Source organism: Trichomycterus rosablanca, chromosome 1, assembly GCF_030014385.1.
Source record: "Trichomycterus rosablanca isolate fTriRos1 chromosome 1, fTriRos1.hap1, whole genome shotgun sequence".
Lineage (NCBI taxonomy): Eukaryota > Metazoa > Chordata > Actinopteri > Siluriformes > Trichomycteridae > Trichomycterus > Trichomycterus rosablanca.
Window position 1 is genome coordinate 85,272,789 of NC_085988.1, and position 16,438 is coordinate 85,289,226.

The 16,438-nt window shown below is 44.8% G+C and overlaps 1 protein-coding gene across 1 annotated transcript in view; it reads left to right on the forward strand.

Annotated features, from left to right (window-relative positions):
- Positions 1-1,438: 1,438 nt before the first annotated feature.
- Positions 1,439-16,438, forward strand: part of golgb1 (golgin B1) — a 36,030-nt gene continuing 21,030 nt past the window's right edge. The window contains exons 1-9 of the mRNA XM_062997043.1: positions 1,439-1,524; positions 4,139-4,226; positions 4,711-4,881; positions 4,965-5,087; positions 11,916-12,077; positions 12,240-12,362; positions 13,592-13,705; positions 13,855-14,506; positions 14,852-14,934. Coding sequence (XP_062853113.1) covers positions 4,146-4,226; positions 4,711-4,881; positions 4,965-5,087; positions 11,916-12,077; positions 12,240-12,362; positions 13,592-13,705; positions 13,855-14,506; positions 14,852-14,934 — 1,509 coding nt within the window. The 5' untranslated portion in view covers positions 1,439-1,524; positions 4,139-4,145. The remainder of the gene's footprint in view (positions 1,525-4,138; positions 4,227-4,710; positions 4,882-4,964; positions 5,088-11,915; positions 12,078-12,239; positions 12,363-13,591; positions 13,706-13,854; positions 14,507-14,851; positions 14,935-16,438) is intronic.

Consider the following 16,438-nt stretch of genomic DNA (forward strand, 5'->3'; position numbering starts at 1 on the left):
ACGCCCCCTTATACCTTCGCTCTCTGTTTGCTGTTGTACTTTGTGGACGCTCCCTTAAACCTTCGCTCTGTGTTTGCTGTTGTACTTTGTGGACGCTCCCTTAAACCTTCGCTCTGTGTTTGCTGTTGTACTTTGTGGACTCTCCCTTAAACCGTCGCTCTGTGTTTGCTGTTGTACTTTGTGGACGCCCCCTTATACCTTCGCTCTCTGTTTGCTGTTGTACATTGTGGACGCCCCCTTAAACCTTCGCTCTGTGTTTGCTGTTGTACTTTGTGGACTCTCCCTTAAACCTTCGCTCTGTGTTTGCTGTTGTACTTTGTGGACTCTCCCTTAAACCGTCGCTCTGTGTTTGCTGTTGTACTTTGTGGACGCTCCCTTATACCTTCGCTCTCTGCTTGCTGTTGTACATTGTGGACGCCCCCTTAAACCTTCGCTCTGTGTTTGCTGTTGTACTTTGTGGACGCTCCCTTATACCTTCGCTCTCTGCTTGCTGTTGTACATTGTGGACGCCCCCTTAAACCTTCGCTCTGTGTTTGCTGTTGTACTTTGTGGACGCTCCCTTATACCTTCGCTCTCTGCTTGCTGTTGTACATTGTGGACGCTCTCTTAAACCTTCGCTCTCTGTTTGCTGTTGTACTTTGTGGACGCCCCCTTAAACCTTCGCTCTGTGTTTGCTGTTGTACTTTGTGGACTCTCCCTTAAACCTTCGCTCTGTGTTTGCTGTTGTACTTTGTGGACTCTCCCTTAAACCGTCGCTCTGTGTTTGCTGTTGTACTTTGTGGACGCCCCCTTATACCTTCGCTCTCTGTTTGCTGTTGTACTTTGTGGACGCTCCCTTAAACCTTCGCTCTGTGTTTGCTGTTGTACTTTGTGGACTCTCCCTTAAACCGTCGCTCTGTGTTTGCTGTTGTACTTTGTGGACGCCCCCTTATACCTTCGCTCTCTGTTTGCTGTTGTACTTTGTGGACGCTCCCTTAAACCTTCGCTCTGTGTTTGCTGTTGTACTTTGTGGACGCTCCCTTAAACCTTCGCTCTGTGTTTGCTGTTGTACTTTGTGGACTCTCCCTTAAACCGTCGCTCTGTGTTTGCTGTTGTACTTTGTGGACGCCCCCTTATACCTTCGCTCTCTGTTTGCTGTTGTACATTGTGGACGCCCCCTTAAACCTTCGCTCTGTGTTTGCTGTTGTACTTTGTGGACTCTCCCTTAAACCTTCGCTCTGTGTTTGCTGTTGTACTTTGTGGACTCTCCCTTAAACCGTCGCTCTGTGTTTGCTGTTGTACTTTGTGGACGCCCCCTTATACCTTCGCTCTCTGTTTGCTGTTGTACATTGTGGACTCTCCCTTAAACCTTCGGTCTGTGTTTGCTGTTGTACTTTGTGGACGCCCCCTTGCCCTGCGCAGGCCTATTTAGTTTCCGGGATGTTTTTGGTGATGTGGCTCTGTTGACTAAAGCTAAATGTGAATTTGATGAAGTGATTTAATAACAGGAGCTGCTTTATAACCCGAGGAGGATTCTCACTACAGGTCTGTTTAATACACGGTGCAGTCATGTGTTGATATTCGCTGTTTTGTGGCTGTTTATGTAAGAGAACATGGTGGAACGTGGACAATGTAGACTGGAGGGATTGTTTACATTTCTGTAGGACCTATAATCGCATGAACTGCACTGATTTAATCTGTATGATCATAATAATGAAGCATTAAACGTTATAACCGCGTCTTACCTGTTTGCAGGGCAGATTTCGGTTTGGTTTCAGAAGTGAAACAGACTCGGTGGATCGGTGGGTTTAGTTTAGTTCAGTCTGGTCTGATCGGTTGCGGTAAAATATCAAATCTTTAATAATATTCCAGTTTTATTCCAGCATGGATGAATAATAGAGAAAGAAAAACGTCCCAAACTGACGCACTGATTACGACATTTCTGATCGGAGGAGGATCCGAACTGCGTCATGATTATTCATCAGCCAGCGCGCAGATCTGAACTCTAATTGGCTGAGACAGTCGATTCCCAAAGTCGATCGATGTGATCTTACTGTACATACCGAGTTATCAGTTGTTATCTGTGGACGGTGGTAGAGCTTTGGGCTGTCAAACACCATATAGAAGCACTTTGTAGTTCTACAATTACTGACTGTAGTCCATCTGTTTCTCTACATGCTTTGTTACCCCCCTTTCACTGCAGTGACACTGACATGGTGGTGGTGTGTTAGTGTGTGTTGTGCTGGTATGAGTGGAGTTTTTAAACACCTCACTGTCATTGCTGTACTGGGAATAGTCCACCAACCAAAACATCCAGCCGACAGCGCCCCGTGGGCAGCGTCCTGTGACCGCTGATGAAGGTCTAGAAGATGACCGACTCAAACAGCAGCAATAGATGAGCGATCGTCTCTGACTTTACATCTACAAGGTGGACCGACTAGGTAGGAGCGTCTAATAGAGTGGACGGTGAGTGGACACGGTGTTTAAAAACTCCAGCAGCGCCGCTGTGTCTGATCCACTCATACCAGCACAACACACACTAACACACCACCACCATGTCAGTGTCACTGCAGTGCTGAGAATCATCCACCACCTAAATAATACCTGCTCTGTGGTGGTCCTGTGGGGGGTCCTGACCATTGAAGAACAGGGTGAAACAGATGGACTACAGTCAGTAATTGTAGAACTACAAAGTGCTTCTATATGGTAAGTGGAGCTGATCAAATGGACAGTGAGTGTAGAAACAAGGAGGTGGTTATAATGTTATGGCTGATCGGTGTATATATGACAGATAAAGACGTTCTATTCTATTTTATCTATTGGACATGATGTATTGTGGTCCAGGTATGAGTGTATCATGATAGTGAGAGTGGTCCAGGTACAAGTGTATCATGATAGTGAGAGTGGTCCAGGTATGAGTGTATCATGATAGTGAGAGTGGTGCAGGTACAAGTGTATCATGATAGTGAGAGTGGTTCAGGTATGAGTGTATCATGATAGTGAGAGTGGTTCAGGTATGAGTGTATCATGATAGTGAGAGTGGTCCAGGTACGAGTGTATCATGATAGTGAGAGTGGTTCAGGTGTGAGTGTATCATGATAGTGAGAGTGGTTCAGGTATGAGTGTATCATGATAGTGAGAGTGGTTCAGGTGTGAGTGTATCATGATAGTGAGAGTGGTTCAGGTATGAGTGTATCATGATAGTGAGAGTGGTTCAGGTGTGAGTGTACCATGATAGTGAGAGTGGTGCAGGTACGAGTGTATCATGATAGTGAGAGTGGTTCAGGTACGAGTGTATCATGATAGTGAGAGTGGTCCAGGTACGAGTGTATCATGATAGTGAGAGTGGTTCAGGTATGAGTGTATCATGATAGTGAGAGTGGTTCAGGTATGAGTGTATCATGATAGTGAGAGTGGTCCAGGTACGAGTGTATCATGATAGTGAGAGTGGTTCAGGTGTGAGTGTATCATGATAGTGAGAGTGGTGCAGGTACGAGTGTATCATGATAGTGAGAGTGGTTCAGGTACGAGTGTATCATGATAGTGAGAGTGGTTCAGGTATGAGTGTATCATGATAGTGAGAGTGGTTCAGGTATGAGTGTATCATGATAGTGAGAGTGGTCCAGGTACGAGTGTATCATGATAGTGAGAGTGGTTCAGGTGCGAGTGTATCATGATAGTGAGAGTGGTGCAGGTACGAGTGTATCATGATAGTGAGAGTGGTTCAGGTGTGAGTGTATCATGATAGTGAGAGTGGTCCAGGTACGAGTGTATCATGATAGTGAGAGTGGTTCAGGTGTGAGTGTATCATGATAGTGAGAGTGGTGCAGGTACGAGTGTATCATGATAGTGAGAGTGGTTCAGGTACGAGTGTATCATGATAGTGAGAGTGGTTCAGGTATGAGTGTATCATGATAGTGAGAGTGGTTCAGGTATGAGTGTATCATGATAGTGAGAGTGGTCCAGGTACGAGTGTATCATGATAGTGAGAGTGGTTCAGGTGTGAGTGTATCATGATAGTGAGAGTGGTTCAGGTATGAGTGTATCATGATAGTGAGAGTGGTCCAGGTATGAGTGTACCATGATAGTGAGAGTGGTGCAGGTACGAGTGTAGTGAGAGTGGTGCAGACATATTGAATCATATTTTTAACTCTCGTAGGTCGGTCATGTTCAGCCGGCTGACCCAGGGAGTGAACTCCGTCCTGCAGGAGTTATCAGGAGAGGAACACCATGACGACGATCCTCAGGTCAGTACCTACACATCTAAAGAGCCTTTTAAGATCAGTGTTGGAATTTGCATGGACTTTAATACCCCTACTGCTCAGCCGGAAGTCCGAAACAGGCGGGATTGGCTGTGCCTGTGGAGGGTGGTAGGACAACGGGGTTTCATTGTTCTGCACAACTGCGACCTCTGCTGTCTGGTCGAAGCGTCTGCAGCAGTGATGTGGGATTTGCAGGGACAATCGGAGGGAGGGGGCAAGTATTTGGAACCCCAAGGATTGGTCGTGTCAGACTCCTACAATCCCCGTTCGTAATTCGAACCATGTTCAAAGCACAACTCTTCGTACGAAGAACATGGAAAAGTGCAAAACGCACCAAATTCCTGCGGGCGCAGTCCGAAATCCTCTGGCTGCGTGATGATCTGTTGACCTGCTGGTGGCTCCATAGATCTGGTGCTCAATAAGCAATATTGAACAACCCGAACCATGAGCGTGTGTGTGTTCGAACCAGGATGGCCTGGTGCCGAAGCTCCCGCCCGGCGCCGACGCCTCCTTCGAGGGCCCGGGGCCTTCAGAGGAGATCCTGGAGAGGCTGGCTCACACCGAACAGTTAGTGGTGGAACTGAAGGAGCTGATCAGAGAGAAGGACGAGCAGCTCGCCGACTCTGAGAGACGCCACAAGGTGAGAATTAATAACTAAATAAATAATAATAAATGATTGAAATAATTGGTAATAAGTAATAAATAATTACTGGTTCCTCGTAGGAGGAGCGAGAGCAGGGCGAGGCCAAATTCACCAAGCTCAAGCTGCAGGCCAAGGCCAAGATGGCGGCGCTGAACAAACAGATTACCGAGATGAAAGGGCAGGAGGGTCTCAACACCAGTCAGGTAACAAACGCTGCTCATCTCATCCTCGGGCGTCCACACGAAGAAACAGAATGAAACTGACCATTTTGACCCTTGGCGGTGGCGTTTTGGGAACCGGAGAATGGAGCTCAAACCAAGAAGTCGAAGGCCGGCTGTGTCCCAAATCACACCAGGCTGCTAAAGAGCACACCTAAAAAGTGCACTAGCAAGGTTAAACCGAATTATTAACAGGGTACTCGCTCAGGCGTCGTACCCCGTTCATCCCTCCCTCCCTCAGACACACCCACACGGCCAGTTTTCCCAAAATGAAACCTGGTACCACGATAGGGTCGACTCTCCGTACCCGCAGGGATTGGTTCCAGGTCCCTTCCTAAATACCACTAACTAGCCATAGGGAAGTGCACTTCACAAAGGTCACACAGAGGTCACTATTTGTTTATGGAATGGGGCGTTCGACAAGGTCACAGTCCGGCGTCCAAATACTTTTGGCCGTGTAGCGTTCAGGAACCTATTAAAGAACCTATTTAGGAACCTGTTAAAGAACCTATTTAGGAGCCTATTAAAGAACCTATCCAGGAACTTACTCAGGAACCTATTCAAGAACCTATTTAGGAACCTGTTAAAGAACCTATCCAGGAACTATTCAAGAACCTACTCAGGAACCTATTAAAGAACCTATTAAAGAACCTATTTAGGAACCTACTCAGGAACCTACTTTAACACCAATTGTTTTTGGAATGGGGCGTCTGACAAGGTCAGGCGTCCGAATACTTTTGACCGTTTAGCATACGAGTAAGCTGTTCAGGCATCTACTTAGGAACCTATTTAGAAACCTGTTTAGGACACTATTTAGGAACTATTCAGGCATCTACTCAGCAACCTATTAAAGAACCTATTCAGGAACCAATTCAGGAACCTATTTAGGAACCAATAAAAAAATCTACTCAGGAACCTATACAGGAACATATTTAGGAACCTACTCAGGAACCATTTCAGGAACAAATTTAGGAACCTACTCAGGAACCATTTCAGAAACCTATTTAGGAACTATTCAGGCACCTACTCAGGAACATATTAAAGAACCTATTTAGGAACCTACTCGGGAACCTATTAAAGAACCTATTTAGGAACCTACTCAGGCACCTATTTAGGAACCTATTTGGGAACCTACTTAGGCACCTATTTAGGAACCTATTCAAGGCAAGGCAAGTTTATTTGTATAGCACCTTTCATACACAGTGGCAATTCGAAGTGCTTTACATAAGGAAAAATTAAAAGCATTAAAACATTCCTGAGATCTAGAACCGCAGAAAGACTTCTTGCAAACATTTAGTTACAATTAAGACAACATGAAATTCAAACAAGAGAGATAAAAATTAAGAACATGAAAAATTAAAAGAAAATATTGTAAAATATACCCTACAATTTAGAATGTACACTACTCTATAAAAAGAATTATTAAGAGCATGAAAAACTAACAGAAATATGGTAAAATGAGGGTAATAGCAAAAATATCGAGCTCAATCATAGGCACAAGAAAAAAGAAAAGTTTTTAACCTGGATTTAAAGATTTCTACATTTGAGGAACATCTAATATCTCCTGGCAGTCTGTTCCAGTTATATGCAGCCCAACAGCTAAATGCTGCTTCACCATGTTTAGTTTGGACTCTGAGCTCAACTAGCTGACCTGAGTCCATGGATCTAAGAGATCTACTAGGTTTATATTCTCTAAACATTTCTGAGATGTATTCTGGGCCGAACCCATTCAGTGATTTATAGACCAGTAGCAGCACTTTAAATTCTATTCTGTAACTAACTGGAAGCCAGTGTAGAGATTTTAGAACTGGAGTGATGTGCTCAGTTCTCTTCGTCTTAGTTAAAACTCTAGCAGCAGCGTTCTGAATGAGCTGTAACTGTTTAATGGTCTTTTTGGGAAGTCCAGTTAAGAGACCATTACAATAGTCCACCCTACTGGAGATAAAAGCATGGATCAGCTTCTCTAGGTCTTGTTGGCACACTAGACCCTTGATTTTGGCTATATTTCTAAGATGGTGGAAGGCTGTTTTGGTGATGGTTTTAATATGGCTGGTGAATGTGAGATCTGAGTCTATTACAACGCCAAGATTTCGGACTTGGTCTTTGGTTTTTAGAGCCCGGGAACTGAGGTGCTCAATGACACTGGTCCTCTTTTCTTTGCTGCCAAACACCACAATCTCTGTTTTGTCCTTATTTAACTGTAAAAAATTCTGGCTCATCCAGTTATTGATGTCCTCCAGACACTGACACAGTGAATCTATTGGGCTGTAATCATCTGGTGAGAGAGCCAGATATATCTGTGTGTCATCTGCATAACTATGGTAATCAATGTTGTTATCCTGTAGCATTTGGCCTAATGGCAGCGTATAAAGATTGAACAGAAGAGGTCCGAGAACTGATCCCTGGGGGATTCCACATGTCATAGCCACCCTGTCGGATTCACAGCTGCCAATAGTGACGAAGTAACTCCGGTCTTCTAAATAAGACCTGAACCAATTAAGGACTGTTCCGGAAAGTCCAACCCAGTTTTCCAACCTATCCAGCAATATTCTATGATCTACAGTGTCAAAGGCTGCACTAAGATCCAGTAAAACCAGAACTGATATTTTACCCGAGTCAGTATTCAGCCGTAGATCATTTAACACTTTTATGAGAGCCGTTTCAGTGCTGTGGTGAGCTCGAAAGCCTGACTGAAATTTGTCAAAATAACCACTGGAATTCAAAAAACTGCTGACTTGATTGTAAACAACTTTCTCAATGATCTTGGCTATGAAAGGAAGATTTGAGATCGGCCTGTAGTTGTTTAACACAGACGCATCCAGAGTTCTCTTTTTTAGGAGTGGCTTAATGGCAGCTGTTTTCAGTGACTTTGGGAAAATGCCTGATGCTAGTGAGCCATTAACTATTTGTTGCAAATCAGTTTTTACAGAGTTAAAAATAGTTTTTAAAAATTCAGATGGCAGCATGTCGAGACAACATGTCGATGATTTAAGATGCTGAACTGTTTTCTCCAGAGTTTTTTGGTCTATTGTATTAAATTGTGACATAATAGTCATGTTATTTTTAGGTGTCTGTAGGGGCAGCATGGTTTCATCGTTTGACTGAGTGGAGTTAATGGTCAGTCTAATAGTTTTTATTTTTTCACAGAAGAAATGAGCGAACTCATTACATTTCTCTGTGGACAGAAGTTCTGGCGTGATCCGTTTTGGAGGATTTGTAAGCTTGTCGACCACGTTGAATAGAGTGCGGGTGTTGTTGATGTTCCTGTTAATGATCTTAGAGAAGTGCAGCTGTCTAGCCCTGCCTAACTCTGAGTTAAAACTACAAAGGCTTTGCTTATAGAGATCATAGTGGATTTGAAGTTTGGTTTTCCTCCACTTACGTTCAGCTCTCCTGCATTCTCTTTTCAGAGCTATTACCATCATTGTGTTACGCCATGGTGCTTTCTGTTTGCTCAAGGTTTTCATGACTTTTACCGGGGCAACCACATCCATGACAGTCAATATTTTCACGTTAAAGTTATCCAGGAGTTCATCAACTGACTCTGCAATTAAAGTTGGTGATATAGCTATGGCCTCCATAAACCGAGAACTAGTACTTTCATTTATGCACCTTTTCTTAACAGAAACAGAGCTAGTTTGAGCATCTGGAGTGATCAGCATTTCAAAGAAGACACAAAAATGATCAGAGAGGGCCAAGTCCTTGACCAAAACAGAGGAAATGTTAAGACCTTTAGAAATAACTAGATCCAGAGAGTGCCCTCGAGTATGTGTAGGCCCTTTCACATGTTGCAATAGACCAAACGTGTCAAAAAGACCAAAAAGTTCTTTGGTGTTATTGTCCTTGTTATTATCTAAGTGGATGTTAAAATCCCCAGTTATGATGAAAAAGCTGTACTCAGTGGAGATAACTGACAGTAGTTCAGCAAATTCATCTATAAAATGTGCAGAGTATCTTGGAGGTTTATAAATGGTTAAAAATAAAATTTTGGGAGTACCCTTCAAAATAAAACAGAGGTATTCAAAAGACATAAAATTGCCAAGTACAGTCTCTTTGCACTGGAATACATCTTTAAATAAGGCAGCTACTCCTCCACCTTTCCTACCACTTCCACACACATTCATAGAACTGAAGTTTGCTGGTGCAGTTTCATTAAGAACAGTAGCACTGCTGCCTTCTGCTAACCATGTTTCAGTTAGAAACAGAAAATCTAAACCGTAGGATAGAATTATGTCATTCACTAAAAATGATTTGTTGGCTAGAGATCTAGTATTAAGCAGAGCTAGTTTTAAAGGAACCACAGGAGCCCCTGGGGCAGCCCGAGGTCGTCGTGGTACAGGTGAGAGGTTAGACTGGTTGACTTGATATGCTGAATGCGTTCTATTCTTTCTATTTCTAATCAACACAGGAATAGAAAACATTTCAGGCATACTGGGTCCAAGCTTACTCTCCAGACTGTTGTCAGTATCATATCTGCTATAGCAAGGACCCTGAACACATCACAACGTGTTATCATTGTTTTGTATTCTGCAGCCGCTATCAGTAGCACTCGCTGAACATTCTGAACTCTGTACAGCCAGAGGAGATGAAGTACAAGGCTGCTGCTGACGGTGCTGAAGTGGCCTCAGAGCACGGGGGGGAAGGGGAAGGGGTGCCCTGGGCTTTTTGGGTGAAACCTGTGGACTGGCTGAGATGGAGTGTGAGAATTTAGTCCCAACACACACCAGCTTCTCCATTTTCTCTGTGAAATCCATATGTGGAGGTGATGTTGTTGAGAGAGAGAAGTTGGAGGATGACTGTGATGTCTCTGCTGTTGACTGCTGTGTCACTGCCTGATGATGAAGGTCATAATAGCTTTCATCAAGAGTCAGAAACTCAGCCTGAGCCGTGTTCTCCAGTGATGGGGATTGTATGTTTGATGGTCCTTCATGGTTGAAGGCAGATGAGGGAGGTTGAGGATGCACGTATTGTGTCGAGTCAGTCCAAGAAGCAGATGTGTGGCGAAGAGCAAAATGGAGGTTGTCCTTTAGTGCCTTCACTCCAGTCTTGCTTAGGTGGGTGCCATCTGGGTAAAAAAATTATATCTGCCCCCAGAATAGATTAAAATTGTCAATATAATCCAAACCTTTCAAACTGCAGGTTCTGCTTAGCCACGTGTTGAGGTTGAGTAGCCGTGAAAACATATTAGATCCTCGGGCTGGGAGAGGCCCACTGATGAACTTCTGAGCAGTCAGCTTCTCAAGTGTATTGAACAGTTCAGTGAAGTTGTTCTTTAAGATTTCTGACTCCTGCACTGCCCACGTGCAGAATAATTCGGTCGATCACTCCATGCTGGGAGAGGATGTTGGGAAGTTCCTCATTTAATTCCGAGACAGTCACGTTCGGGAGACAGCATGTTAGGATTGATCTGCTGCCTATATTCTTGATGGCAGAGTCACCGACGATCAGAGTTTTCGGAGCGTTCTCTGAGTCAGGCGAGGGCCTCTGCTTAATCAGCCTCGTGTTTTTGCTAGCCCGCTTTGAGACCCCTTTTATAGTCAACTTCGCTGGTTTTCTTTCGTTACCATTACCGCTGGGGGTAACCTCGATCAGATTTCTGAGTGGTTCAAAACGATTCAGCAAAGGGATCGGTTTGTTGCGACCCTGCTATTTTCCCACGGGGTGCAATTGTGCTAGCTTTTTGAATAGTTTTCTGCTTTCCGAGCCCATGATGAACAGTCTGGCGTGGAAGACATTAAGACAGCCACCTGCTGCTTTTGTGCTTTTGGTTTTGCTCCAAGTTTGTGCCACCGACTTATTCTCTCACATGGTTCGTTTCTGTTCCCCTGTTTTGATTGACTTCTGTCAAGCTTCGGGAAATCTGTTAAGCTGTCTAGCCTTAGCTTAGCTGGTTGTTCTGTGTTAGATTTTGACTCACCCTCGAGTGATCTGGAACCATTTCTCCTGTCCGTTCCAGGTAGGATTGTGAGCATTTTTGTCTCCAGTACAGCGATTTTCCGTAGAAGTCTGTAGCAGTTGGAGCAGCACGAAGAACCCGCTGTAGTGATAGGAGCCATGGTAGTCCTGATAACTGTGCCCGAGTTTAGTCTGACGGCTAGTGGAAAACTCCGTTAACTAAATGTCTAGTTTAATGTATTTCTGTAATTCTGTGCCTTTCCAGCCGATCTATTGTCGGTGTCTGCTGATTGAGCTCTATATTTTAGAAATAAAAGATAAAAAATAACTAAAATAACTAAAAACTAAAAGCAAGCGGAGAGCAGACAGAAAGCGTGCAGCCAGAGCGAGCGTCAAAGACATCTATTCAGGAACTATTCAGGCACCTACTCAGGCACCTATTTAGGAACCTATCCAGGAACTTACTCAGGAACTATTCAAGAACCTACTCAGGAACCTATTTAGGCACCTGTTAAAGAACCTATTTAGGCACCTACTCAGGAACTTACTGAGGAACCCACTAAGGAACCTGTTTAGAAGCAACCGCCTTAATTTGAACAACCAGCGAGTACACCTTGGCAACCACCTAGCAACACATGAGCACACACACACAATCACCTATCTGAGCAAAAGCTGCCATTCCGACTCCTGCACTTATATTTGAGATGGCGACACTAAGCCAGTGTCGACATGTGAATGTGTTTTCAGGTGCTAGCCCGACCTGCCTGCGGTCTCCTAATGAAACACGAGGAGCATTATGAAACACACCGCCGTACATCCAGCTTCTCGTGTTTTTGATCAAAAAATTTGGGATCGATCGAGCTGTGTTTGCTTTCTTTGCTTTTGGGTGAGTCGGATCTCCTCTGTGTGTCCGTTTAGAGTTCGGACAGCTCCTTCACAGCCCCCGCAGGACTGGAGGAGGAACTGCAGCAGCTGAAGCAGAAGTTAATTCGGGAGGAAGCGGCAACCCGGACCCTGCAGGAGCAGCTTCAGGAGGCGGAGCGGCGCCTGAACGAGAGAGAGGAAGATCACGCCGAACAGGTGAGTCCATGTTCTCATAACACCTGTAACGGGGCGGGTGGTGGAGCGATGTTGCCGGTTCAAGCCCCACCACCAAGCCGACACTGTTGTTCGATGCAGCAAACGTAAATGTAAATCTCTGATGTGCTGATGTTGGTGCTTCCTCTGATCTCTGGATCTCAGGTTCGAGTCCTGCAGGCTGTAGTGAAGGACAAGGACGTGCGCTTCCAGGAGCAGATCCAAAAACACGAGGAGGAACTGCTGCACCTCACCACCCAGAACCCGAACGATGTGGACCTACAGCAGGTGACGCTCGTCTTGTTTCCACCTCAGGAACTATTCAGGATCTATTCAGGCCCCTACTCAGGAACCTAATCAGGAACTATTCAGGAACCTAATTAGGAACTATTCAGGAACCTAATTAGGAACTATTCAGGAACCTAATCAGGAACCCTATTAAGAACTATTTAGGAACCTATTCATGTCCCTACATAAGAACCTATTCAGGAACTATTCAGAAATCTACTCAGGAATCTAATCAGGAACTATTCAGGGAACAATTCAGGAACTACTCAGGAAACTACACAGGAACCTAATCAGGAACATATTCAGGAACCAATTCAGAAATCTATTTAGAAACCTATTCAGGAACTATTCAGGCACCTTAATCAAGAACTACTAGGGAACTATTCAGGAACTTATCAGGAACCAATGCAGGAACCTATTCAGGGAACAATTTAGGAACCTACTCAGGAACTTATTCAGGAACCTATTAAAGAACCTATTCAGGAACCTATTTAGGAAATACTTAGGAACCTATTCAGGAACTTATTCAGGAACCTATTTAGGTACTGCTTAGGAACCTATTCAGAACATATTCAAGAACTATTCGGGAACCTCGGAAGCTATTCAGGGAACCATTCAGGGAACTATTCAGGGAACCTATTCTGGGAACCATTTAGGAACCTACTCAGGAACCTATTCAGGAACTATTCAGGAACCTATTTAGGAACCTGTTAAGAACTATTCAGGAACCTACTCAGGAACATATTGAGGAACCTATTCAGGAACTATCATGGAACCTATTCAGGAACTATTTTGGAACTATTTAGGACAATATTTAGGAACCTACTTAGGCACTTACTCAGGAACTATTCAGGAACCTATTCAAGAACTACTCAGGAACCTATTCAGGAACTATTGTGGAACCTATTCAGGAACTATTTAGGAGCCGATTCAAGCACTTATTCTGAAACCTATTCAGGAACTATTCAGGAACTTAATTAGGAACCAATTCAGAACCTATTTAGAAATCTACTCAGGAACCTATCAGGAACTATTCAGGACATATTCAGGAACATATTTAGGAACCTATTCAAGCACTCAGGGAACCTATTTAGGGAACAATTCAGAACCTATGCAGGAACCCTCTCAAGAACTATTCAGGAACTATTCGGGGAACTATTCAGAACCTATTCAGGAACCCTCTTAAGAACCATTCAGGAACTACTCAGGAACGTTATGTTGTTCTGTAGGCCCTGCGTGAATCTCAGAGGAGATGTGAGGAGCTGGAGGAGTCTCTGCGCTCTCGTTCTGAAGTTCTGGAGATGTTACAGCAGGAGCTGAATAGCGCCGATCAGCAGAAACAGGTACAAACGCTTAAAAAATGTCAAGGTCTCATAATAAAATTAGTTTTTGGGTGTATTTTTGTAGAGACTGACCCCTTCAGGGGGCAACCAAGGCACACAACGACCCCTTGAAATTCCTCAGATGTAAGCAGGACTTTTTCTTCCATTAGATCCTGACCACACAGTTCAGGCAGATGGAGCAGGAGCTGGCCCAAACTCAAAGACTAAGAGAGGAGGAGCGCCAGCAGTGGACCATCCAGACCCAGGAACAGCTTCAGTCCCTGAGAGCCAGTCTGGAGAATGAAAGGGAAGAGGCCATGACGAATCTCCAGGCAGAACTGACCCAGAGAAGCTCCGAGCTGGACCAAGCGCGAGCGAAGCTAGAGGAGATATCGGGGAGAGAGACGGAGGCGGACGCCAACGCTGAGGCGGAGCTGGCCAGGTTACGGTCCGGCCTAGGAGATTCAGAAATACGATGTGAGGAGCTGAGGAAGGAGCTGGAGCTGCAGGTGGAGAACCGGGCGGCTGAGCTTCATCGTGTGGAGAACGAGAAGGAGGAACAGTCGAGAGGAGAACGTGAGGAGATGACGAGGCTTCAGACGGAGCTGAGAGAGGAACAGGAAGCCGGAACGCGAGCCAAGCGAGCGCTGGAGAAGCTTTGGACGGGAATACGTTCCCTGACCGGAGGAGACGAAGGACGTGACGAAGACGTGATGGTACCTGACGACCCTGCGCAGATGCTGCTCCTTTTGGAGGCCAGGATGGAGAACCCGAGGGAGGGGCGCATGTCACAGGTCGACCTCGCCATCGAGGATCTTCAAGGTACGTCCAAATAAACGAGGCAATGGGTCTGTCTAAAACCTAGTGCTCTCTACACAGAGCCAGAAGTATTTGGACGCTTGACCATGAGACAGTGTTCATTTCGGAACGCCCAAAATTCCAAAACCAACAAGTCGTCATTCAGATTCATCCCAATCCATGCGATGTTCACCTAGAGTTTCTTCACATGTGCTTCATTGCACCGTGGGGGTGGGTGTGGCTGAGATAAACAAACATAATCACTCGGAGGGGCGTCCACATACTTTTAGCCATTAAATCTTGTCATTAATTACATGAACAGGAATGAAAAGGTCGTACTTGTGGTTATGATTGTTGTTTTTTCTTTAGCACAACTGAATAAAAGCGCTGCAGAGAGAGAGGAGGCCGTCAGCAGGGTGGAGCAGCTCCAGCAGCAACTCGCTGAGGTTCAGGTGAGGAACTGACCCCCTACTGACCCCCTACTGAGCCCTTGCAAATGTTGAGTTGGTGCCAGTCTGAACTTCTGGACACACGCTGTACGCCCAAAAGTGTTTGGACATCTGACCTTGAATTTGTTGGATGTCCGGTTTCAAAAGCAAACACTAGTCGAGTCGAGTTTCGAGGTATTTTTCCCCATAAGGATGTTTGGGGAACCTGTTAATGCGTCCATGGTCCCGTGGAGCTGCAGATATTTTAGTCTCATGTAAAATAATGAGGTTGTTTTTGACACTTAAACACTGAAAATAACACAAATATAATATAAACACACTGAAATACAATTACAGACAGTTACACATCAATAACAATACAATAAAAGCTGCACTTTAGTTTTACTTCTTTATTCTTCTTATATCTTCGTTCAGCACTGGCGCATTCACATGAGAAGCGTAACGTGACTTATTGTAGTAAAACAGCGAGTGAGGAATGTGATTAGTGGAGGAACTTATGAGCAGTAATAATGAAGAGAAGTTTAGTGCTCCTGTCTCCTTCTTTTACTACATTAAACCACGTTAAGCTTTATTTTTAGACTCTGGGAGAAGCTGATTCTGATTCTCAGCATTTCTCAGAAGCTGGAGCTGTAACACAAGTTTAAAAGTGAAACAGGGAGGAGAATCCAGATAAACACAGATACATGTGGAGCTGTAACCCTGGATCTGACGCTTATTCCACACTGATGCAGGTTCAGCTCAGATTCACACTTTGACAAATTTCTTATATTTTTCGAGCTTAGGGGCCGTTGAGTTGCAAGGTACCGCTGTATCTGTGTCTGCTAGGGGCGCCCAGCCACCTGGTAGCAGAGCTCTCAGAGCTCAGAATCCCAGCATTCATTACTCTTATTATTCTCTGTGACCCAGAGTTTGAACACCCCTGTTTTACACCCATGATCTGATAGGTGCTGAACGTCTTTAATACTCTGGGCCGCCTGTATTTGACTTTGACCCAGGCAGCTATTAATGATGTACGGGTGACTGTCTGGGCGGGACTGGCGGATCTGCATCTGTCTCTAGACTGTCAGGTCAGAGAGCTGGTAATCCTCTAGTGTCCTGTTAGCTCTGCACCAAAATCCAGCCTTCATTATTTATAACCCATACAATAATATTATTTATCACTTATTAAACAATATATTTTTATTTTATTAGTTGCCACCGTGGCTCCTTAATTCTTCTGCTTTAAGGGTTCAGAATAATGGCTGAATCTTTCCTAGGACCATTCTTCTTATTATTGTTGAGCTTTGTTCATGCCATCGGTCAGTAGGTGCATTCCAATCACCCCAGTAGTATTTTAAGTGAGATTCTGAACCGTAGGGAGTGAAGTCGTTTAGTTAGCCATCCGGCTGGGCGCCCCTAGCAGGCACGATCGGCCACCTGTCTGCTGGGTGGGAAAAAGACGGGACTAAAAAGTGGGCGGGGTCTTCGAGGCTGCGTAAGGACCCTGGTTAGTAGCGCCGAGGCGCCT